The 25,775-nt window shown below is 41.3% G+C and overlaps 1 protein-coding gene across 1 annotated transcript in view; it reads left to right on the top strand.

Moving 5' to 3' along the window:
• Nucleotides 1-25,775, top strand: part of KCNH5 (potassium voltage-gated channel subfamily H member 5) — a 401,260-nt gene that overhangs the window by 256,767 nt on the left and 118,718 nt on the right. The window contains exon 8 of the mRNA XM_089687483.1: nucleotides 18,730-18,929. Within this exon, the coding sequence (XP_089543609.1) occupies nucleotides 18,730-18,929 (200 nt within the window). The remainder of the gene's footprint in view (nucleotides 1-18,729; nucleotides 18,930-25,775) is intronic.

Genomic DNA, 25,775 nt, shown 5'->3' with positions numbered 1-25,775 from the left:
ACCCGTATGACGTCAGCACTGTACATCATATGTATAAAAATCAATTTTCTTATAGTGTATCTAAGATCTTTTGTTCAGTTTTTGATCAGTGTCGAATTCTCAAACTTTTGGATCATTCAGTCATTGTCAGTTCCGCTCCCGGAGTTGCTGTAAGGATGTTCCTTGCATTATTCTGTTTGATGATCTGACTTCATCATCCCTTGTCCCCTTGTCTCCCCTTGCTGTGCCTTAAACTAAGTAAATGAGAATATTATTGTATTGTGATGATTTTACATTTCCAACTTCATTTTATTACTTTCTACCTACACTCTTTACAACAAAGTGACAAAGGAGAATCAAAATGTCTCTGTCCCTACCATTTGTAACCTAGATTAGAATATTTTCCTAATTGGGAGATGGAATGAGTGCTGAAAAAAAGGATGTAGGTGGCACTGCAACAATACATCTGTCCCTTAAAAATCAAGAAAAACGCCATTATAAGGTGATAACCATTTCAAGTCTAATGAAAATGAATGCACATAAATTTGTTGGAATGTTCAAGGAATTTTTCTTATATCTATTACTTTAACAATGCTGAATATCTAGAACCCATTTTATTAAGCTTCTAGCAGAATTTGAAATAATTTGTCATTGTAGAATTTCAGTTGCTGAAGAACTCATTTGAGTTATTTAAAGGGAAAACTATACACTCACTGGTCACTTTATTAGGTACACATGTTCAATTGCTTGGTAACACAAATTGCTAATCAGCCAACCACATGGCAGAAAATCCATGCCTTTAGGCATCTAGACATGGTGAAGACAACTTGCTGAAGTTCAAACAAAGCATCAGAATGGAGAAGAAAGGCGATTTAAGTGACCATGTGGCATGGTTGTTGGTGCCAGGCGGGCTGGTCTGAGTATTTAAAAACACAGAAACATCTCTAGGGTTTAGAGAAAATGGTCTGAAAAAGAAAATATCCAGTGAGCGGCAGTGGTGTGGACTAAAATGCTTTGTTGATGTCGGAGGAGAATGGGCAGACTGGTTGTTGCTGTTGGGAATGCAACAGCATGTACTACATACAGTATTGTGTGTTAATATCACTTGACCAGTAGATGGCACTGTACACTAAGGTTACCAGTTGTGCATATCTGTAAACTTGTTGGTTCTCTCTTCTCTCTCTCTCTTCAAAACCAAGATGTCTGCTGTTACAGTCTGCTGAAATGTTTTGTATGTTTGCAACTTAAGCCACACAAGTAAACCAAGTTCTGCCTCATCACAAGCTACTAGTATCTTCTCTAACACATAACCAACAGTTGCGACATTCAGATGGTGTGGTCAGAATTTGTTGTAAACAACATGAAAGCATGGATCCATCCTGTCATTTTTATTGAAAGCCCTTCTGTACTTTAGAAGCATAAAAAAAGTGCCGCCAGAAAAAGGCAGACTTGTCCTTAGAGTCTGCTCTTTTTCTTTTCTGTCTCCTTGCAGCATGCTGCAGAGAAGGACACTTGCTATGTGTGAAAGCATTTGTCTGCAGAGCTCTGACTCTGTTAGTCAGAGCTAGAGATCCACTTTCCAAAAAGCCCATGTTTCTTGCTAATTGGAGAGCACTATCCTTGACTCAGCAGGGGTGGATAAGACCTCTACAGAGAAACTACTGTTTCTGCACATAGTGCAAGCATGCTGGCATGGCAATGGCTTTTCTACTCAGGCTGTGGTTGCTTTCTAATGAAAACTAGCTAAGACACTACACACATTTTGGTTTGGTGCACCTGGATTGTGTTTAGCTCTATCTATCTCTATCTAAAAGTTCTATCTGGTAAAAAGTCAACAGCACAGTCATCGAGGGTAAAGCAGCTATCCTGGATAAGAACATGACAGGAGTTCCAATCCAGCTCTACTCTTCCTGGCAAAAAATAACAAAAAATGTTTTGAATAGGCATACTCTTTAATTATTTTCCTCAATAGTTCAAAATGATTTAAAATGTGCAAACATTTCCTTTGAAAACCCAAAAACTAACCTTGAAAAAGTTGTGTTGCCATTTATTGTTCAGCACGTAGGCTGTGCATTAGGCAGAGCTATTGGTGAGATTCAGCAGGTGCTGCCAATGCAGGCTGACTGTAGAATACTACAGGGAGCTGATACAGGATCAGTCATCCTGCACAAGAAGAGAGAGCAGCAGTGACTGGTCTTTGTATAGTACAGCAGTTGGTCATCACGGAGATCACATGGTATAGCTACAGTATTTATCCTTCCCATTCCCCTAAAACGGGAAGGAGAGAGATCGAGTACTTGTGAATGGGGAGAGAATCCGCAGACTGTAAGAGAAACTGATTTAATTTCAAAAGCTTTTTGGTCTTTTTTCTTATAGTAAAACATAAAAAAAGTTATTAAATACCACCAAAACAAAGCCCTATCTCTCTGAATAAAAATGCTATAAAATCTGGGTACAGTGTTGCGTGACAGAGTAATTGGCGGTCCAACTGTCAGAGTGCTGGAAAGTAGAAAGATTGCCTGCTAATGAAAGGGTATTATAGGCTGGCACTCAAGGAGCTAAACAAATACAGAGTAGGGTAGTGTCCCTATTTTCTTCGATGTGCAAATAGAGAAGGCATTTGGAATGTGCCAGTCATTCTTATGAACCATTTTAAAGCACAATGCTCATGGGCTGATGTGAGAGGGCCTTTAATGAATTTAACAGACCTTCTGCTTCACCAATACACCAAATGGCATGGCATGGCTTTTTGGTGGGTGTTATCAGTGTACTGTCATTGCAAAAAACCTTGGCTGGATTTTAATGTCTTTGGTGTGTGGCATGGGTTTTTGGATGGTGGGCTACAGTGAAGCTTTCTACCTACTGTACACTTGGGCCACAAAGAATCCCTCATGTTTTGCTTCTAGACGAGCATAACATAAAGGTAAATGTGTATGTATACAGTGTGTGCATGTATATGTATGTGTGTCTATATATGTATGTATGTGTGTGTGTTTTTACCATATTTGGGCTATGTTTAATAAATGACCAGTTGATGGAAAGAGCCTAAAGCCCACGTCCTGGCATCATTGGTATTTAACATATCTCTAAATGCTTTAGTTGCCCTTAAAGTGGAAGTAGAGTTCTGATGTAAGAAACCTTAAGCAGGCAGTCTTTTATTACAAAAGAGACATGCAATGTTTCCTCTGCAATATTGGCCCCTACCTGCTCGCAGTCCTCCCTGCATGTGCAGCTCAGCTGACCGTGCTGTGCCAATCTAGAAGTGCTGGGATGACTGGCTTCTTTGCATGTGCAGGAATGACCTCATCCTGAACTGGCCAATTAAGAGGCATGAAGACTGGCATTGAGAAGAAGATGCAAGCTTTAACGAGGGACTGTTGGATAGGTGTGTTTTCACTCTTTAGTTCCACTTTAAGCAGTTTTTAAAGCCTCATAACTGCCCTTCAATGCCTGCCATGAATATTAGCCTGGGCACCACACAGTGCAGTACACACAGGTGCAGTAGTGTTGTGTATGTGTGCGTTGAGACTCTTTTTTTATCCAGCTTTTTAATTATTGTGAATACAACTGCACTAGTTATATTATATATATATATATAATTATTTTGTTATTTTTACTGGATGTATTTGAGATATTCACCGCATGACCTGTAGTAGTTCTTGATTTCAATGGATTCATATTTATGAAATTTTGATGATTTGGGCACTGCAAACATGATTTTATTTTTTTTTGTCAGTGGGTGGAATAGTGCCTCATCATTGGTATCAGTGGGAGGAAGTGCCCCATCATTAGTGCCAGTGGTTGTTGATGACTCACATTTTTTAGATGTGATGGCTGCATTCATTTTATTTTCTTTTTTTAGGCTTTCTTCTATTTTCATCTGGTGATTGAGCCAGTAAGTCTTAGCCTTTGGTTAATTTCTTACAAAGCTTTTTCAATTCCTGGAATGTAGACAGAGGACAGAGGAGCCAGTAGGACCCTGGAAGCAGTTTACCAGCTGATCTCATTCCAAGTGGTCCTTGGCTCTTGGCAACACTTCTGATTATTTTTTTTCACTCCTGTGTCAGAAATCTTGCAAGGAGCACCTGGTCTTGGCCGGTTTATGGTAAATTGATGTTCTTTCCACTTCCAGATTATGGGCCCAACAGTGCTAACTGGACCATTCAGAAGTTTGGAAATCCTTCTGTAACCAATGCCATCAGTAAGGTCTTGAGAGAGCTCTTTGCTTTTACCCATCATGAGATGTTTCTTGTGTGACACTTTGGTAATGAGTCACGGTTTTATAGGCCATCAGTTGAGAGTGAACCAGCTGATATTAGTTTGCACTGACCAGGTGCAGGATTGCTTTCTAATTACTGAGAGATTTCAGCTGGTGTCTTACCTTTCCATGCTTTTTTGCACCTCCCTTTCTTCATGTGTTCAATCCTTTTTCCATGTCATTCCATTTTATTACACATAACTTAATTTCTGAACGTATTTGTTTTGGTTTCTTTGTATATATGGATTGCATGGGATGTTCCCATCATGTGGTGAAAATTTCATCTCCGTAGCACCTGTAGAAATATACCTACTGAGAAAAATGGTGACGTGTTCAATATTTATTTTATCCGCTGTATATGCAATCAACTCTGGTACAGCAAACTTGTCCTTTAAAAATTGTTTACTCCAGTAAGTAGAATTATGGCTTCCCATTGAAAGCTATGTATTGCAGCACCTAAATATGAGTGCATCTACACTTACAGTTTGCTCATAGACACCCTGCAAAGTCCCACAAAATAGCTGTTGATATGGCAGGGGTGTCCAAACTATGGCCCTCCAGGTGTTGAGCAACTGCAAGTCCCATGAGGCCTTGAAAGACTCTGACATCCACAGGCAAGACTCCCAGAGGCAGAGGCATGATGGGACTTGTAGTACTTCAACAGCTGGAGGGCCATAGTTTGGACACCTTTGACCTATGGCAATGATGCTGCACAGCTCCTGAATTCAGAGTAGAGATGGAAATCTCATTTATTCTGTGCCTGCTTCCACTAGAGTGGAATGAAAAAATGTTGCAGCAGGCATGGCCTTTGGCCTTGACACTTCTGATTCATAATCCTGAAGCTTGTCAATCAGTGGCTGGCCACACCTACATAGTTATATAGTTAGTCTGGCTGAAAAAAAAGACAAAAGTCCATCAAATTCAACCATAAAAAAAAAACAAAAGTTACAAACCTATACCCACAGCTGATCCAGAGGAAGGCACAAAACCCCCCAGCAAACATGATCCAATTTTGTCCGACAGGAGAAAAAATTCCTTCCTGATCCTCCGAGAGGCAATCGAATATTCCCTGGATCAACTTTACCTATAAATGTTAGGATCCTTTCATACGGGTATGTCCGTTCTTCATCCGTCCATTACAGATGAAAAGTGGACACCCTTGTATGTCTTTGGACTAGTGGATGTAAACGCTAGTCCTGGCAGGTCCTACTACTTTGGTGGTAGTATCTCTCTTGCTGAAACTATCCCACTCAGAGCTGCAGTATCTGGGAGGGGGAGCATGTGAGACACAAACGGAGACGAATTTGGCTCAGGCAGGAAAGGTAAAATACATTTTTTGTTTACTTTTTGAGGCTTGTATGTTATATAGTAACTGAATTTGGGACTTGTTTAGGCTGCCATACAGAATACAGGAACTGTTGGTTGTACTTTAAGTGGTAAGTTAATCTTTTCATGAAAAATGAAAAGGTAAACTACATGCAAATATCCTAGCCATATGTGATGCCCCATGCTGACAATGTACAGGACCATAAACTGCAATACACAGGTGTCATAATGCTCACAATGGCATGCACTCATTGGTCAGTGCAGCCAGGTGACCATGCTCACCAATGAAAAATGCATCTGAAGTTGTTTTCTTCCAGTATGTTGTCCCAGAAGAGACATGTGCCTCTTGTTGGACAGTGTGGTCATATGGCCATGCTGACCAATGAACTCTTGCCATTGCCAGGTTTATGATGGATACTCACTTCAGGGCCGTGTATCATAGTGTTTGGACTGCTACACTGGCAATGCAGGGTATCCCGGCAGCTATGTGAAGCAGAGCTTGAAAGTGTGGTAAGGATATTTGGAGTGAGTTTACTTTTTTTATTCTTCATGATAAGGTAAACTTATCCTTACAAGAATATGTCAATCATTGAATGCCCATATGCCTGGTTCCACCTTTAGGGTTTCTTGGGTTCATTTCCTGATAGTAGAGTTTTTCCCTAGCTCTGTCCCTGTATCTATAAGATTAATGTGTTAACTTTTGGTTGTTATGAGGGTTACCTGGCACTATAACAGCATAAACAACTAACAAAAAAGATGTTATGTCAGTTTTTGAGGTATACTTTACACCACAAATTTTCTGTAGCTTGACTAAAATAGGAAGAGCTAAACGTGAATTTCTATGATTGAATGGAGCCAGAGTTGACCCCCTTGTATTAAGGGATGCAGGAGCCTTCTATCTGTGTTTGGAGAGGTTTTATATTTAAGAGGGAACCATCACAAGCTTCAAGTGCTCCAAGATTTATTTTAGCACAGATGTTGTAGAAATTAACTTTTAAGGTGCCCGGATATAACAAACAATTAAAAAGATACAAGTTTATTACAATGTTAACAAGATTAAAATATAACTCCATAAAAACTGATTAATATATCAGATTCAAGTCTATTGGAAATTCCTCCCATTCCATATATCCAAAGGAATGTCCCATGCCAACAATATACAAGTTACACATATGTATCAATAGATCATTAGGTAGTAGTATGTACACTGAACAGTAGAATGATGCAATGAGAATATCTGAGCAAGAGGTTATTGACCTTGAGGTGTTTCGTAGGGGAGAATGAGGGAGAACCTTGCAAGCTGCTAAATAACCCATTTTGTGACATCACAATGGTACAAAAGATTTTGTACACAAATTACAAATGTGCAATTATCACATAATATAAATATATTCACCATCCATGCCCTGAAAGGGTCCAAAAAATATCAGGTAAACACTTCAATTACTATCGCCCCCTGGAGGGCAGACATGGGGACAACCAAGTCAGTAAAAACTGCAAAGGAGGGAGGCAGAGAGTAATACTAATTTAGTATAAATATAATACCCACCCACTTGTATGTTGGAACATTTAGTGAGTCATAACCAACATCCAGCCCCAGTAGTTGCCCAGAGTAGCGCTCAAGTAGTGTATGGTCCTATCCGAATCTCATAGCAATAATATCTGATATATTTCTAGCCTTCGGGCATGATTATGTCAGCATGTTACAGCTGAAATCATGCCATCTCACACCTGCCTACCTTCTTATTCAGGATTATATCCTCATTGTTTCTACTAAAGGCAAAACTTTTTTGGTTTTTAGTTTTGGATAGGGTGAAGAGGGATTAGAACATCTGTCGAGTTTTTATTGTTTCATGTGTCCCTGTTATCACCGAGACTTAAAGTAAAAGAAAACCCAAAACTTTCGGTTGTCACCAGAACAGGAACAGAGGAGAAATATAATGGGGACATTGTTTTTTTTTTTATGTAAATATTTATTGATTTTTCAATCAAATATTTCCATCATTTTCTCAAAAAACATACAAAACCATTACTTATTTCCCCTTCTATGACTTTTCCCCACCCCCACCCAACCCACCTCCCCTCCCTCTCTCCCTCTCCACCCACTCTGCATCCCCCTATCTTCCCTATAAAAGCAAGAGGGATGTTCATGTCATCACACACTATAGCTTCCTATATTTCACCTTCAAACCGAATTCTTCCCATTTTCTCCATTTCACATAGTATAACCCCATCTTATCTTCATACATATGGTAAAGTTTCTCAATCCTGCAAATCTGGTTCACTCTACCTACCCAATCTTCTTCCTTCGGCACCTCTGCCTTACGCCAAAACTTGGGTATCAGACCTTTAACTGCGTTTAGATAATACCATATACCCGATTCCTTATACTTATTCACTGATAATTCTGTGCCATGCCAAAGGCAGGTCTCTGGATCTAATCCTATATCAATCTCAGTAATCATCCCAATTAAATGAACTATCATCTTCCAAAATACTTGAATTTTTGGGCACTCCCACCATATGTGATACACCGTGCCTATCTCTCCACATCCCCGCCAACACCATATAATGGGGACATTGTGACCCTGGTGACAATGAGGGATTCTCTCACTTTGGAGGGTTTTCCTCTCGCTTCCTGTTCTGGCTTAGACAGGAAGTGAAAGGAAATCTCCCCAGTGGCACACAAAAAAAACAGGGGTTATATAACCCTCCCTTACCCTATACAAAATGGGGAAAAAAATGTTTGGGTTTAGCTTTAATTTAAAGAGTTGAATTTATCACAGTTGTTTAATATGACCATATGGTCATACTGGGGATGACATTTGGTAAGATGAGCAGATATTTTACTGTTCAATTTTCAAATGCTGGGTGACTTCATAATAAGCCTGATAATTGAAAGTACATAGCTAACTCTTTAATTTAGATGCATTTTCAAACCAACTACTTAGCAGAAGGATCAGTGTTTGTTTTTTGAATGTGTGCTCCAGTTGTATTATGGTATTAGCAAATTCCCCAGCGGAGGAAAAAACCATAGACTGCTTTGTCATTTATTTTTCCACACTTAGAGGACAAATTAGAACATCGTCAAGAACGGTAACTCAATCAATAAGCCATTGTAGATGTTATTTCTAGACAGAGATCCAAAGTGTGTTATATATTGCCTTCATTTATTTCACCATGTCTCGTATGAGAGAAACTTAAAGTCAAGGTTTATATGCACTTTTGTTCCTTTTAGCACAACAAATAGAACGATCAGGAACAAGCACTGTGTTCAGATATCAAAATCACCTTAATTAACAGCTTAGCTGCTTAATGGTTATTCCATATTGGAAACATTCCACATTCCATATTGAAATGTTACTCTTCGGGACAGTTGTCAAGGAGATTGATTTATAGAGGACAGGGCTCAACAAATCTCAGGTGTCAAGTCACAACAGCGACCAGAAACCACATCACAGCCCCTGCCAGTTTTACCACTGCCGGTACACGGCATGAGCAACTCCCAGCTCCTGAGCAAATAACTCCTGTTCTGATGCCTTCACACTTCACACCACCAGAGGGTGTCAATCCCACAGCACATCTCTTCTCTGTACAGGTTGGAAACCTCTATCACTATCTGGTCACATGATACCAGCTTTTCTCTGCGTCTGAGTATGTTCCCAACTGTCAAGGATCTCGGGCTGCGCCGCGGAGAGCAAATCTGTGCATGCGTGGATCGCCAAGGCACATCAATATGAGGGCATTAGGACCTGGGCGTCCGCGGTGGCAATTGCGGCCGCGCATGCACACTCGCACACGCGAGCGTGCACCTGGCACCAATGACGGTGCAGGGCGCGCTATTTAAACTGGCCAGGCAATGTCCTCTTTGCCGCAAGGTCTTGTTCCTGTAGTGCGTTCCTTGTTGCCGACCCTGCCTGTTCTGATCTATGCTGACCTTCTATTGCTCTGACCCCCGGCTCATCCCTGACCATTCCTCTACCTGTCGTTACTATTATTTGGACCCTCTGTTACTGAACCGGGCATGTGACCTGACTACTCTTTGTCTGCTGCTTGGTACCGCACCTGTCCCCACTGTTACCTACCCGGCTAGTGTGACCACGCTCACTCCTGGCAGTCATCCATTCTTCCCGCTCGGACCTGGACATGTCAGCCCCTTCACAGCAGGCTCATCACGGGCACATACCCTCAGCGGGACCCCTCTACCATAGTTGGGTGCACCCAGGGGTCGCGACCTGGTTCCAGTCTTGCACCAAGTCCATCCCCACCATCAGGGGCTCTGGTGAAAAGGCAGACTGGGACTTAGACTCCGCGTCCTGGGGAATCCCATTCTGTGGATCACTAGAGATCCCGTTGGGCGGAGCCTGACACCAACTGCCAAGAATATCGGAGAGTGAGTGCACGAGGCATGTCAAAAATTGAGGTATGGGAGATTATATTATCCCCTGATATAGGGTATTGCTTTGGCTTTGCTCTGAGTTTCTTCGCTCTAGTGTTTGTAGATCAGATCTGTTGAATTCATTGGTTCAAACACCATTTGCTAGCAGCATGTGGAAAGACAGTTCTTCAGTACAATGGTTAATAAGTCAACATGGAACCCATATGCAGTAATAATATTTGAGTACTCACTAATCTATAATTAATGGTCTTGGATAAGTTATGCCATTTTAGTGATTTGAGCCTAATATACCATAATATACCATACTATGCCCTGTAAACCTTCTGCATAACACTGAAACAGCAATTTGTCATTGAGTAACAGCACCATATCAGCCCTTTCAGCAAATGATCTAAATGGTTGCAAGGGCATATTGCCCTGTTATAACATATTATACTAACCAGTGAAGGCACTTTGGCACGCTGCCACATTAGTGCATTATATCACCCAGCTAAAATATAGTCTGAAAAGGTTATTTGAATTAATTAGGAACATCATTTTCGGAAAGCACTCTAATCAGTGCCTGGCCTCTGCAGATCCTGTCCTAATGGGCTCTAGGACCCCAGACCCCTTTGTGCCTGACCTCACTTTGCATCAGTAGTTTGATCCTGTTGTGATTGTACAGCAGTAGGTCTGCCAGTAATATATTTGCTTGTTTGCAGATCCAGTAAACTCACAAGTCAGTCTGATTTGTGAAGTTGGTTTTTGGTACTTGCTGTGAGGCAGCTGTCTACATTACTGCTTTTGGTGCAGTGACAGTATGTTTTAAGGTAGAGCTTAGGTCCTGTTTGGGCAAAAAAAAAAAAAGAAAGAATTGAGAGCCAGAATCCTGTAAAAGTAAAAAAGCAGCTTCAGCAGCTATACTTACACCGTGCTGTCCCCCACAGACTCATCAAACCAATAATGCTGCCCCACTTTTCTTCTGGGTTGAAGCCACTTTTTGTGAGCCCAGGGCATCAACTATATTTCCCCCTGGCCTTAGATTCATAGGAGAATGTTGTCAGGAGCAGCACCACTTCAATATGTGTGGCCGCTCTCTACACCATTTAAGATCCTCCTACCAGAGCAAGAAGAAGCCCTGTAGAGTTGCACAGTTGGACCAAAGACAAACTACATAACTTGGAAAAAATATGTATCAATCAATATTATTATTATTTTTTTCTTTAATGGCTGCCGAGTTGCTCCAATTGGGGGAAATGGGGGGAGGACAGAAAGAGGACCTGGGTCCACAGCTGAGCTTTAAAGCTGAGCTCCAGCCTTCCCTTCTGTTTTGAACAGGCTTTCCTCCTGTGCTGAAATTGCTTATTTGATTTCAGGGTACACTGGGAGTATTTCACAATGTGCATTGGGAACTGCAGCAAGTCAGAGCCCAACTCTTTCCCTTGCTGCAGGATGCTCAGCGTTGTCTACAGGGTTTCTCAGCCAGGGTTCAATGGGACCCTAGGGTTCCTGTTGAGGTTGCTAGTGGTTCCTTGAGCAATGAGCAATTTACACCTTCTGGATAAGTTTTTCACTGACACCATTGATATTTTTAGATATCTGTAAAGAGGATAATTCTTCCGAATGATCACACTAGTGTACCATGAGTTGTAGATATAGTAGCTTTAAGTAGGGGTTCCTTGTGACCGGAAAGATTTTTCAAGGGTTCCTTCATGTTGAAAAGGTTGAGAAAGGCACATCTAGATCTTTTCCCTCAGACATACTGTTCCTGGTCCACCACTTTCATTAATTGGATTTTTAGTTCTTTTAGTCATAAAGGCTCAGCATCACATGTGGACATTACCTAGGACAAGCTGCATGCAAATGCAGCCAGCATAGGGAATTCCCACTTCTCCAGACTTAACTCCATCCACCAATGCATTTTTATAATTGCATAACTCCTATTGTATCAGGGCTGGGGTCCTGCTACTTAACAAGCAGCTCTTTTCTTTCAGTGCTCAGAAGCTGCTCAGTTGTTGGGTTAATTACCAGTCACTCGTCTCCTCAGTGACTCACCTGGATACCATTATCTGCCTCATTATTCCAGCCTACAGCCAGCCTTTTTTGCTATTTAAGCAGCTTAGCTCATTTCCTCCTTGTGCTTGTGTGGTCTATTATCTCAAGTGTGTCCCTGCCTACTACTCAGTCTTGATTCGTATTCCTGATTTTTGGCTTCTGAATATGCTGACTTCTGGTTTCCTGACTCTGGCTTGTATGATAACCTGCTCTGGCATCCAAACCCTGGCTTCTGTTTTGACTACTTTCCTGATCTATGTTATATTAGTTATTTAATTAAAGGTGTGATTTTAACTGCTCTTCAAGATAGTTCTACTGTAGGGTGCTGTGGATTTCAGGAAGCTACTTCCCTAGCTATGGTCTTCCTGCATTGTATGGAGAAGCACAGACACTTAGGTATGTAATGAAAACCGGTTTTAAAAGCTGTTTTTTTAATGCCATGTGTAGGAGTTGGGAAAATAGAAACCAGGGAAGGCAAAGTATAAACAGAATAAACCTCAGTTTTACCTCCAGTCAAGATTCCCTCTTATTCCAGTCTAGGAAAAAACTTTTAAATAAAACAGGACATGAGAAAAAAGCTCAGAACAGGATGTCAAGGGAAATCCCAGAACAGAAAAAAATTGGAAATCTCAGAATAGGAATTGAGGAGGAAGCTCAGAGGAGGATGCTCGGTGGAAGCTCGGAGCAGGAAGTGAGGAGGAAGCTCAGAACTGGAAGTGAGCCAAAATCTCAGAACAGGAAGTGAGGAAGCTCAAAACCTCAGAACAGGAAGTGATGGAAAATCTCAGAACAGGAGGTGAACAGGAAACTGAAAAGAAAGTGAGGGAAAATCTCAGAACAGGAAGTGAGGGGAAATGACTCTACCCTTCCCCCCACCCTCATATTAACTAGTTGCCGACCGCAGATAGCCGAATGACGGCTACACTGCGGCCGGCCAGTTCTGAGTGGACGTCATATGACGTCCTCCCAGAACGCGCTCTCCTGGGCGCGCACCCGGCGATATCCGTGATTGCTGTGTCCTACGGACACAGCTGATCATGTGATATGGTAAAAGGCCAATCACAGCGGCCTTTTACCACGTGATCAGCGGTGTCCAATGACACGCTGATCAGAGGGAAATGCAAGTGCTGGTTCCTGGCTGCACTTTCCTCACGCTGTCAGATCGTGAGGAAAGTACTGCCGAGAACTAGCAGTTGTCAGAGCGGGGATCGGCACCGATCATCAGGGCACTGATGATCAGTGCCCTGATGATCGGTGCCCAGCAGTGCCACCCGCAAGTTCTGCCCACCTGTGCCCAGCAGTGCGCCCACTAGCTCCGCCCACCTGTGCCCAGAAGATCACCCACCTGTGCCCAGCAGTGCACCCACCTGTGCCACTCTGCAGTGCCACCTACCTGTGCACAGAAGTGCCACCTACCTGTGCCCAGCAGTGCCACCCACCTGTGCCCACCCACCAGTGCTGCCCACCAGTGCCACCCACCAGTGTTGCCCAGCAGTGCTGCCAGTCAGTGCCACCAGTCAGTGCCCAGGGGTTGTGCCAGTCAGTGCCGCCAGTCAGTGCCCAGCAGTGATGCCAGTCAGTGCCGTCTATCAGTATCTATCATCAGTGTCACCTATCAGTGCTGCATATTAGTGCCGCCTATCCGTGACACCTCATTAGTGCTGTCTATCAGTGCCGCCTATCCGTGCCACCTCATTAGTACTGCCTATTAGTGCCCTTTAGTGCTGCCTATCAGTGCCCATCAGTGCCGCCTATCAGTGCGCATCAGTGCTGCCTCATCAACGCACATCAGTGAAGGAGAAAAAATACCTGTTTGAAAAATTTTATAATAGAAACAAAGAAACTTTATATTTTTTTTTTTTCAAATTTTTTGCAATTTTTATTTATAGCGCAAAAAGTAAAGCGCCCAGTGGCAATTAAATACCACCAAAAGAAAGCTCTATTTGTGAGAAAAAAATGATCAAAATTTCATATGGGTACAATGTTGCATGACCACGCAATTGTCAATCAAAGTGCGGCAGCGCTGAAATCTGAAAATTGGCCTGGTAAATAAGGGGGTATAAGTGCCTGGTAGGCAAGTGGTTAATGTGGGCTGCATTTCAGAAATGGACAAAGACAAAAATGGAGGGATTAAATGTCATAACTGAAATGAAGTTAGTTTTGTAAACTGAGAAAGAAAATTGCCTCCAATGGGACTTTAGTGCAGCCTTGACAACATGAATATATTCGAAATATATAACATTTTACTGGTACAAAATTTATCATTAAAAAAACAAGCAAAAAAACATTTTTATCTCTGGCATGAATGTATACAGTCTGTACCTCCAGACTAGTGCTGTCATACAGAGACAATGAATAGCACAGTTACATGTGAAACTGGTTATAGTTTAGGGATGTGGCAGCTGCGGATCTGGTATTACCCAACCACCATGTTTTCTATGAGTTTTGCAAGGTGAACAAATTTGCCAGATTTCTGTGCAAGTACTAGTCCCTATTTATAAAATAAAAATTTGACTAAACTTAGGCTTTAAAGTAAAACTCTTACAAACCTAGGCATACATTTAAAAGAATATGCATCATCAGAGGTTATCTTCAGTAAAAGAAAACAAGATAGTGTATCAAAACAACAATCCGTTGATCCAGATATTTGTGAATCGGCTGCCTAGTACACGAAAAAAGGTGATGTTGGTCGTTATCAAGAACCAGTGGAAAAAACTTGGCAGGCAAAAATCAGAATGTGCTTAAAACTTTATGGGAAAGGTAAATTTTATATTTCAGCTGCCTTTATCTCTGGATCTACTGAATGTTTTGAAGTGCAGTTTTCACTGAAGATGACCTCCGCTTTGTACATTTTTTTTTTCATCATATGGTCAGTTTGAATGGACCAGGTCTGAGACCGATATAAGTGTTAGTATTTGGTTACTGCAATAAATGCATCTCCTCAAGTGTTATTTCTTTTAACATTCTGCACACTTGCAGAGATTCAGGGAGAAACCGCAAGATCTGTATATGAAGAGTATAAATTATTTTTTGCAGCGTGCAAAGGAAGATAGCTGAATGCGTATATTCTGTATGCCATACAGACCTACAGTAAGGGTCAATTAGGAATAGTGGATAGTGTCTGCAATCTTTCATTCCTGGAGGAGTGAGCAGAGCACATTAATCTCCAAAGTTATCCACAAATTGAACCTTATGAACAGAGCCATACATCATGTCCCCTTGCTACAGTAACCAGTTCTCGTCACCCCTTTCATCCGGCTTCTTCCACACCCTACCCAATTTTCACATAACATATTAACATGGAAAAGCAGAGTGTGACTTATAACTTTCAGAGTGATTTACTGTATATTTGACTACACTTGCCAATAGCCCTCTAAATAAATGTGAGTTTTTCTTTAGGAAAACGATGTTCAGGCAAGAGTTATGCTTCCAGGTCTGTGTGATTGTATCTGTGGAAATTCAGAAATAGCTTCATACATTATTGATGGACTGTTGACCTAGCCGGAGACAAAGTGCCCAAGAAACGCCATATATATTCTTAGACCTGTGAGATATGCTGTAAATTGCAGTGGCTGTCAAAAACTACAAGCCATCATTAGTTGCCAGAGCTTTTTCTTTTTTTAATTAGCACCATTTTCATATCTGCTTATGCATTTTAGCAGGCCAAGGTGCAGTAATAATGCTTGCAACAGCCAATGGATTGTCCGTTCATAAAATGGCAAATCAAATTTTGTGTTGAAAAAATGTAATGTTAGTAGCTGCAAAAGCAAACAAAATGTTGGGATAAAACCAATAACTCTACATTATTTGGTCATAAGGTTTGTAGATGCCTGACTGTTATACCTATGCTATATGGATAAAGGTTTCTGGACACCCCTCCAAATTATTGAGTTTAGGCATTCCAATAAAGAGTAGTGTGAATACTGCAGCATACAAAGGCATTATAGACAATAGTGCAGTTCTACCCTTGTGGAAACAGTTTGGAGAAGCCCTTTTCTGATCCCGAAGACTGTACTCTGCATAAAACGAACGCCATAGAAACATGGTTAGATGAGGCATGGAGGAACTCAAGTGCCCTGAACAGAGACCTCAACCCTTTTGAGCACCTTTAAAGTGAAACTTTACCCATAACAATTTGCAAAAACTACGTTCTTTATCAAGAGAAAAACATTCCATATTACAAATTATTCAACCAAAATTAGTGTGTAATATAAAATGCTTCCATTATTGTTCCTGTTTCTTCTTGCCGGATGCTGCCATTTTGCTGAAGCCCAGAGCTCCTGAGCAGCATTACATCTTTAGGCTTTCGGCAGATTGGTCTCTACAAATTCAGCACAGAGCCTAAAAATAGAGTGCTGAATTGCACAATCCCAATGCACATGTTCCTGCATCATAGAGTGGCTATATGTGTAGGAGGGTGCTGTAGTGACAGTCAGCTGGAACTGGGAGTTATCACAGGGGAAGAATGTCACCAGCACATTGAGGTTCTCCAATATGGGTCCGACGCTTTAAAAAGCAATCACATAGTTACAGCAAGAGCAACGTTTCGAAGTCTCGCAGGACCCCTTCATCACGGTCACATGAGACAGTGTTTTATTGTTTTTTAAACAATCTAGGCACTTATTGTTTTATTTTTTTTTCAAGAATTGTCATTGGCATTTATAGCATTGGCACTTTATTTTTTATATTTTATATATCTGCAAAGTAGGCCAGCCTGAAGTGATCTAGCAGGACGTAAACAATATGTAAACCCAACATTTCATATTCCTGATATGTGCCTGATGTACCATGTACTTGTATGAAAAAGTATCCTGTTCTCTTTGTATTGCTTCCTTGGTATGAAAGCCCTGGTGTTCCTGCCAGACCCTCTGCTTTCCTATGAAAAACTGACCACACTAGGCATGAGAACACAGTGGGGTCAGTTCTCTAGCTGTGCTGTTCTCTGCCAATGTGCAGACTTGTCTTGACACACCCCGCCCTGTGCATCCATTCACTGTTTCTCTTCCCTTAACGGTTATGCAGCTGAAAACAGAGCGTATGTGATCACTAATAAAAAAAGGGAAAACATGTATTTATAATGTTTTTATAGATGTACACAAATGTTTTGCCTTTCATTTCTATTTTAAACTGAATGGGTTGTATTACAAGGTGAGGGTTTACAATCACTTTAATTTTTGGCCTAAAGTTCCACTGTAAGGTTAATTACTATGCAGATTGTGAGCCAAGTCTTCTTGACCTCAGACCACCTCTTTTGGCCCACAAACACACTCTAAAATCTTGTGGAAAGCATGTCCAGAGCAGTGGAGGTTTTTACAGCTACATGTAAAGGGAAGGCAACTCCATATTCTTGCCCATTGTTTTGGAAAGGTGTGCCCAAAAAGCTCTTATACCTGTAGGTGTAATGATCAGGTGCTACAAGCTTCATAAAGAGAGGGGTCATAAAATTGGAGCTTGCAAAATTTGGTACAACTCTGTATAAAAACCAGTCAGCTTCAAGTTTTGTTTTGTTTTTTTCTTGTCAAGTTTAATTGAACAAGCTGAAGTTAGAAGCGGATTGCTGACCATGCACTGGGCGCCAGATTTTGCACTTTTCAGTTCTAGTAAATCAGCCCCATGGTTTAATAGGTTTCATGTTGAGTGGCCTGCACAGGGCTATGACCTCAACCCTAATGTAAAAATTTATGTTGAGGATGGGCAGATGGTTTATAGACCTAGCTTAGCTTACTACTTGCTATTTAAGATTTACTAGAAAACTGCAGATCATGTTTAAAGCTTAAACCATTTTAGGTTCTCAAGGAAGAAAATACCAAAACTTCTGTCAAGTTTTTATTGCCATCTGTGTTTTTATTTGGGAGATTTCTTCCCATTGCCTGTCCCAATGACATCTGGACAGTGGGGGAATGGGTTCAGTTATGGGAGAAAGATACAGAGAGCAATAAAAAAATATTGAAAACTGAATTCCAGAAATAATATTTTTTGCATACGTACATTGGATCACCTTGGCTTGATATAAGCATGCATATCTGATATCTGAAGGGCCAGTGGGGATGTTGTAAATCGCTGTAATAGTCAACGCTACATACAGTGATAGCCGGGATTTTCTGGGTGCTACTCCAGTGGCTTCCCCTCTGCACACTGAACACAGAGGGATACTCGTTTAGCATTGGCACCATTTAGAGATGCCCTGTAATACAAAGCATTCCATGAATGGCAAAGGTGTAGAGCAGGTGGACCCTTGTGTTCGGTGGGCAGAAGATCATGGTTCTCTCTATATGAAGGGTGGACTACTACAGTAATTTACATCACCCCCCCCCCCCCAGTTATCAGATATGCTTACTTGCAGTACATTGACTCAAGCTCTGGAGCTTTAAACTTTGATTAAAGGAAATTAAAGGAATCTTTTCATTAGTGAATCATAAGGGCTGCCATTTCTGATCATTCCTTCTGAAAGTGCTAGTTGCCTGACTGTCTTATTGATGCTTTGACTTCAGTGCTTCCTGAGTTACTGATTTAGAACAAGTATCGAAATATGGAATTCTGACACTCAGCATGCTTATTCCAGGTCTTTGAGTACAGATGGCAGAGACCTAACAGGCATTTTAGGTGGAGGTAAGCAGTGGCAGCTCCGTTACATCTGTCATGTCAAGGTCACTTTAACTGTAGTAACAGTATTATCACAACTGTCCATTTATATCAGATTTTTAAAGGTTGTTTTGCATTTCCTTTTTTGCAGCACTCCTATATGCAACTATTTTTGGAAACGTGACCACCATTTTCCAGCAGATGTATGCCAACACTAACCGCTACCATGAGGTGCTGAACAATGTGCGTGACTTCCTCAAGCTTTATCAGGTCCCCAAAGGCCTCAGCGAGAGGGTCATGGATTATATTGTATCAACGTGGTCCATGTCAAAGGGCATTGACACAGAAAAGGTATGGATGCATGAAAAAACAGTTGAGCACCATACATTTTATTTTCTTCTTCTGTCACACTGAAAGTACTGTAGATATAGTCTTTTTCCATATATATATGTGTGTCTGGAGGAAAAGAAATTTAATCTCCAAATACGAAAAGGTTTCTTCACAGTAGGAGCTGTGAAAACGGGGAATAGACTCCCTCGAGAGTTGGTTCCAGCCAGCTCAGTGGATTGCTTTAAAAAAGGCCTGGATTCTTTCCTGGATACACTGCATAAAACTGGATACTAACATTTATAGGTAAAGTTGATCCAGGGAATATCCGATTGTGGTTGAACTGGATGGACTTTTGTCTTTTTTTCAGCCACACTAACTATGTAACTATATATACTCACCAGCCACTTTATTAAATACCTGTTTAAATGCTTGGTAACACAAATTGCTAATCAGCCAATCACATGGCAGCAACTCGGTGCATTTAGGCATGTGGATGTGGTGAAGGTGACTTGCTGAAGTTCAAACTGAGCATCAGAATGGGGGAAAAAGGGGATTTAAGTGACTTTGAACGTGGCATGGTTTTTGATGCCAGATAGGCTGGTCTGAGTATTTCAAAAACTGCTAATCTACTGGTAATTTTACGTACAACCATCTCTAGGGTTTGCAGATAATGGTGTGAAAAAGAGAAAATATCCAGTGAGTGGCAATTTTGTGGACGAAAATGATGTCAGAGGAGAATGAGCAGACTGGTTGCTGCGACATTCAGATTGTAGGGACAGAATTTAGTGTAAACAACATGAAAGCATGGATCCATCCTGCCTTGTATCAACGGTTCAAGCTGGTGGTGGTGATGTAATGGTGTGGGGAATATTTTCTTTGCACTAGCAAGAGTACCTAATAAAGTGGCTGGTGAGTACCGTATTTTTCGCTCCATAAGACGCACCTGACCATAAGACGCACCTAGGTTTTAGAGGCAGAAAACAGGAAAAAAAATTCTGAACTAATGGACTGCAGACATAGTACAGGGGATGACCAGAGACTGCAGACACAGTACAGGAGATGACCAGAGACTGCGGTCAGTACAGGAGATGACCAGAGACTGCGGTCAGTACAGGAGATGACCAGAGACTGCGGTCAGTACAGGAGATGACCAGAGACTGCGGTCAGTACAGGAGATGACCAGAGACTGCGGACAGTACAGGGATGACCAGAGGCTGCGGACAGTACAGGAGATGACTGCTGACCTTTGGGGAGGGGGGGGAGCGGGTACCTGAATTTGACAGGTACCCGCTCTTACTTCTGCCGAGTTGTTCTTTGATCTTATTTGATCTTGTTCCTCCATCCAGCCGCGCGCTGTCTTCCCGGCTTCTGTAGTGTGGGCGCCCGGCGGACAGCCGGATGCCCAGTGCGCATGAGCGAGAAGCGCTGCGCTTTGTGATTGGTCCAGCGGCTTCTGGGATCTGTCATGTGTCCCAGGTACCGCCTTACCATTCACAAAGAGCACCGCTTCGTGCGCATGCACACTTGGCACCCGGCTGTCACGCACACTACAGAAGCCGGGAAAACAGCGCGCCGCTGGATAGAGGAACAGGTAAGGTCCCACTGCAGAGCTGAGCGGCCAGCCCGGTATTCTGACACGGCGGCGGTGGAAATACCGGACCGGCCGCTCCATATTCGCTCCATAAGACGCACTGACATTTTCCCCCCTTTTTTGGGGGAAAAAAAGTGCATCTTATGGAGCGAAAAATACGGTATATATCACTTATTGTCTATACTTAGTACTAAAAAGTTGAAATATTGCATATAAATCTTTTATACTTGTATAACTAACATTAGTTGGAGCCCTAGAATGAGTAAGAGGATTGACAAATCTCACCTCTCTCCATCTCTGCCCTGCTCTATTAAATCACTTTTAATTAGAGAAAGACTGTTGAAGGCGATCAGCCAGTGCTGTGCGCTATCAAGAAAACCCATCGTGCTCTGTGCCAACAGTATCACTGGTATTAAATGTTTATTTGTAAAAATGAAGATTTTATTTTGATACAAAAAAGATGCGTTTAAAAACTCATAAACCTAAAACTGACCCAAAACAAATATTATTTCTCTGTAAAGGCTCATATACACTGCAGTTGTTTCAGTGTTCAGCATTTTTTTTCCAGTAGCCCCTGAATTCTCCCTAATGTTTTCCTATGTGTCCATGTACACATCTTCGTTTACAGTCGTTTACAGGCAGTTGAGTTTACAGTCGTTTTTTTTTTTTTTTAATGCAACAATCTTGCGTTCAGACGTCAATGTTATCAGCGCTTCAAACGCAAACCGCTTATAAACACGGCTAAACGTAACAAATTGCGTTTATAAGCGTTTGCATTTGAATTTTTTTTTTAAATTCTTCCAATGCTGTCCAGAGCCTTTTTTCATCATGAAAAATGCATGCAAAGAATTTTCAATGTGCTCAGATGAACAAAACACTGAACACAGGATGTTCTCACCAAGCTTGTCACACATTGTAATGACCAATTCCCACCTCAGACCTCTCCCACCCTTGGAAACAAAAGATATGTTAATGACCATACACACCTCAAATTCCTCATGAAGACCCCCTGCCAGGTGACCTTAATGGCTCACTCCAGCAGACACCTACACACCCTTGAAAACAAAAGACATGTTAATGAGCAACTCACCCCTAAGCTAATTTCAACACATACTGCTGTCTCTGCTTCTGCTCTCTGTATTTCTCTGAAACAGTCTGAAATAGCTAATAATTTACCACTTTTCAGTGCATTCTGGGCATTTGGAGGTTCTCCTGTGCTTATCTTTAAAAACATTTCTAAAAGCAAATGCGCATAAACCTGGTATGCAAACGTGGCTAAACAGACGTTTTTTAACCTACGTTTTCCAGCAGTCAGTTTTCATCGTTCAGAAACGTCCCGTGTACATGGGGCCTAAGAGAACAGTTTGACATGCAGACACAATTGATCAACTTTTGTTCTGGATAGTGTTCTCATCACAAATACATGAGTTGTCAGGTTGTCAGATCATATGTGTTTAAAGTGCAAGTCTACTTACAAACCCTTTATAGAGATTTAAACATTCCTGCTTTAGCATAATTTAGGTTGGGGATCAGCCAGGCTTTGAAGCTTAGAGCTCTTGCCAACCACTCTGCAGCTCTGTCCAGTTCCTTGTGTGCAATAGGTTGGCATGCAGGTGCGGAATGCAGGACATCCTATTCTTTGAGGCAGGATACCATTGGAGCTGTTGAGTTTTTGTCAATGTCACTGGGCACTCCAAGTCCATCTCAAACATACATATCCACACGCATTTCTGCTTTTCTCAAGAAGACATTGAAAAGTATGTTGCATATAAATAAGGGGGTTTGCTTTTTATCCCTGCTGCCATTTTACATGTGTTTGGATGGATAGATTTAATTTGAGCGCAGATAACTCAAGATATTGAAAATGTTTGGCGTCGCAATATAGTGGTGTAGGTTTGGTTAGCCACAACTCCATGTCAAGCCAAGTAGAGGGAAAGGATCTCATACATGTGTCTCAGGTTGCAAGATAATATATAATGCTGAACATGATGAAGAGGAACAGGGTGACCTAATTAGTCTGCTGCTTATCGTTCATTGTCCAGTACAGACCAGAGAGTAGGGGGGTCACCAAGCTGTACTGCATACAAGCCACTAAATAAACTGTTACATTTTCACGTGTTAATTGTTTTATCTTTCAAAGTATTTGTGATTTGGTCAGTCCATTTTGTAATTCATGCATTCTGCAAGACTGCATAGGCAGGACGGTGACACCATCTTCTCTGTTAGAGTTCAGGAATACAATGAATTCACCTTCCCATGCCCAGGCTGCTGGCTGAATATTGAAGAAACAGAAGTACGTTAATGAATCATAAAGTGTGCTTACTCTGCTCTCTTCTCTAGCCAGTATTTTCTCTGTCAGCACATGTGTATGCAGCAGAGCCTGATTGGCTCCTAGCATGGTCTCTATCTTCCAGCCCAAGTGTTGTCAAGTAGGAGATTACAGAAGCAGTTATTAAAAGATTTTGGTACTTATACTAGTTGCAAGTGAAAAAACTGTTAAAGTGAAACTTAAGTGTACCTGAGCACCGAAAATGCTATTTCATTTATTTTTTATATTCAAAGCAAACACACCCATCCATCATTGTCTCCATGCTTTATTTTGCTGAGAAATCACTTTGAAAAACACCCCCTAGCATTTGCCATCTCGAGTAAGGGTATATGATTCATGGGGGCAGCACAGTGGCTAAATGGTTAGCACTTCCGCCTGGCAGTACTAGTACTAGGGTCGTTGGTATGAATCCCAACCACGGCACCACCTGCCTGGAGTTAGCATGTTCTCCCTGTGCCTGCATGGGTTTCCTCCGGGTACTCTGGTTTCCTCCCATGCTCCAAAGACATGCTGGTAGGTTCATTGGATCCTGTCTAAATTAGCCCTAGTATGTGTATGTATGAATGTAAGCTAGGGACCTTAGATTTTACGCCCCTTGAGGGTTAGGGACTGATGTGAATGTACTATATATATATATATATATATATATATATATATATATATATATATATATGTATATATATATGTAATGCGCTGCATAAATTGACGGCGCTATATCCGTACCTGAAATAAATAAAAAAAGTAGCATTTTGCTACTTTGAATCCATCTACCATTAGCTCAGGCATACAGGCAAGAGGGTGTGCTTAGCTAAGAAAACCTCTCCTCCAGATGAAAGAAAAAAATGCCCATGAAGACGCATGGAATGTATATAATCATTTTAGCCTAGGCTAGAAACTAGGAAGCAACTGAAGAAATGTAAAAAAAAAAAAAAAAGTTAAAGCAAGTAAATGTAATATACATTAGTATCTATTTACTAATGCTAGCAGCATGAGGATTAATAATAGGTAAAGTTGGTTGGGAGAGCTTAGTTCCTTTTTAATTATTTTGTACAAAATGTTATTAAATGGTGTTTTTATATTGGCAAGGAATTTAAGGCGACCAGCTTGGTTGTTCTGTCTGGCAGTCCTGTGCAAATTTTAGGTCTGGCTAAACAGAATTAAAAGTTCTTTAGCAGGCAAAACTGCTTCAGTATTCTGTATGTATTTAGTTTGGTATGTAGCTGTCTGTCTGGAGTTAGGCTTCAAAGAGGGTTTTGACTGTAATAAAAGTGAACACCTGCTTGTATCGCCTGTGTATTACAGTAATATATGCACAATTTAAACTTCTTTCATAAGACCGCAAGCAAGGGGCAACGTAGAGTTGTATTGTGAGGAAACCCTAAAGGATCACGATGAAGAGTCTAGGAGACAACTTAGTGGTAACAAAGGTAGAATATTTATCTTGTTTGTTTCATGAAGTTCTGTGCCACTCGGGAGATCATATTTCACCTTCTTTCTGCGCCTCATTGAGTTCTACCTTTTAAGCTATTAATTACATTCCATTAATTTTGTTAACGTTTTAACATCTTAAGTGGTTACCTGCCAAAGCATCTTTATTCCACAGATGTTCAGATACATTTCAGTTAAAAAAAAATTGCTGAAAGCCTCTATTATTCCTCAATGATCTGCAGAGTAATTTCAAAGATTTCAAGGACAGAATAAGACTTTCTGTGTAACTCTGTGAGGTCTATTCAAAAGGCAGTGGTATGGCCATACGGCATGGCCATGCTATGGCAGTACTGCTGCTTAAAATAGTGCTCTGTACATGACCTCTAAAAGTCACCTAACTGACTCTCATCTGGTTTAAAATGCTCTGCGCATGACTTATCAAAGTCACATAACTGACTCTCCTCCTGAACGTCGGGTAGAGACAGTTCCATAGGTTGCTTTAGGTTGCATAGTGCATCCATAATTATATGAACAAGTATAACTGAGGGTAGATAGTAACATCCGCTCTCTGTTCTATGTGAATCCAGCGCATTTTTTCTCAGAGAAAAGGTGCAAAAACTCCCCCTTATGAGTCACTTCTCATCTCCTCCGTCCTATCCACCTCCAAGCACCATCTCTTGGTTCCACCTCTTACCCACTGCCCAGTATCGCTCCTTGTAGAGAATGCAGAGCCAAGCATCATTTTGTGGTTCTAATTTGTATGGGATTTGGTAAAATACAGTTGCAAGTAAAAGTATGTGAACCCCTTGGGATTACGTGGAGTTTTGCATGAATTGGGCATAAAATGTGCTCTGAACGTCATCTAAGTAACAACAATAGAAGAACACAGTCTGCTGAACATAATACTACACAAACATTAGATGTTGCCATGGTTTAATTGCACATAACTTGTAAACATTCAGTGCAGGGAGGAAAAAGTATGTGAGGCCCTAGCTTATTGTCTTCTCCCAGAGCTAATTGGAGCCAATAGTGAGCCAACCTTGACTCCAATCAGTGTGATGATATTGGATGTGTTGCTGACAGCTGTCCTGCCCTTAAAAAAAACACACACCTGTTTTGGGTTTACTGGTTTCAAGAAGCACTGTCTGATGTGAACCATGCCTCGCAGAAAAGAGCTCTCAGAAGACCTACGATCAAGAATTGTTGACTTGCATGAAGCTGGAAAGGGTTACAAAAGTATCTCCAAAAGCCTTGATGTTCATGTGTCCACGGTAAGACAGACTGTCTACAAATGGAGAAAGTTTAGCACTGTTGCTACTCTCCCTAGGCGTGGTCGTCCTATAAAAATGACTGCAAGAGCACAGCGCAGAATGCTGCATGACGTAAAGAAGAATCCCAGAGTGTCAGCTAAAGACCTACAGAAATCTCTGGCACATGCTAACATTTTTGTTGACACATCTACAATAAGGAAAACATTAAACAAGAATGGAGTACATGGGAGGACACCACGGAGGAAGCC

The sequence above is a fragment of the Staurois parvus genome, unplaced genomic scaffold (assembly GCF_062004578.1).
Source record: "Staurois parvus isolate SC_StPar_1 unplaced genomic scaffold, SC_StPar_1.0 ptg000426l, whole genome shotgun sequence".
In the NCBI taxonomy this organism is placed as follows: Eukaryota; Metazoa; Chordata; class Amphibia; order Anura; family Ranidae; genus Staurois; species Staurois parvus.
The sequence above is the reverse complement of the archived record's forward strand: the minus strand, read 5'-3'. Positions and strand labels throughout refer to the sequence as shown.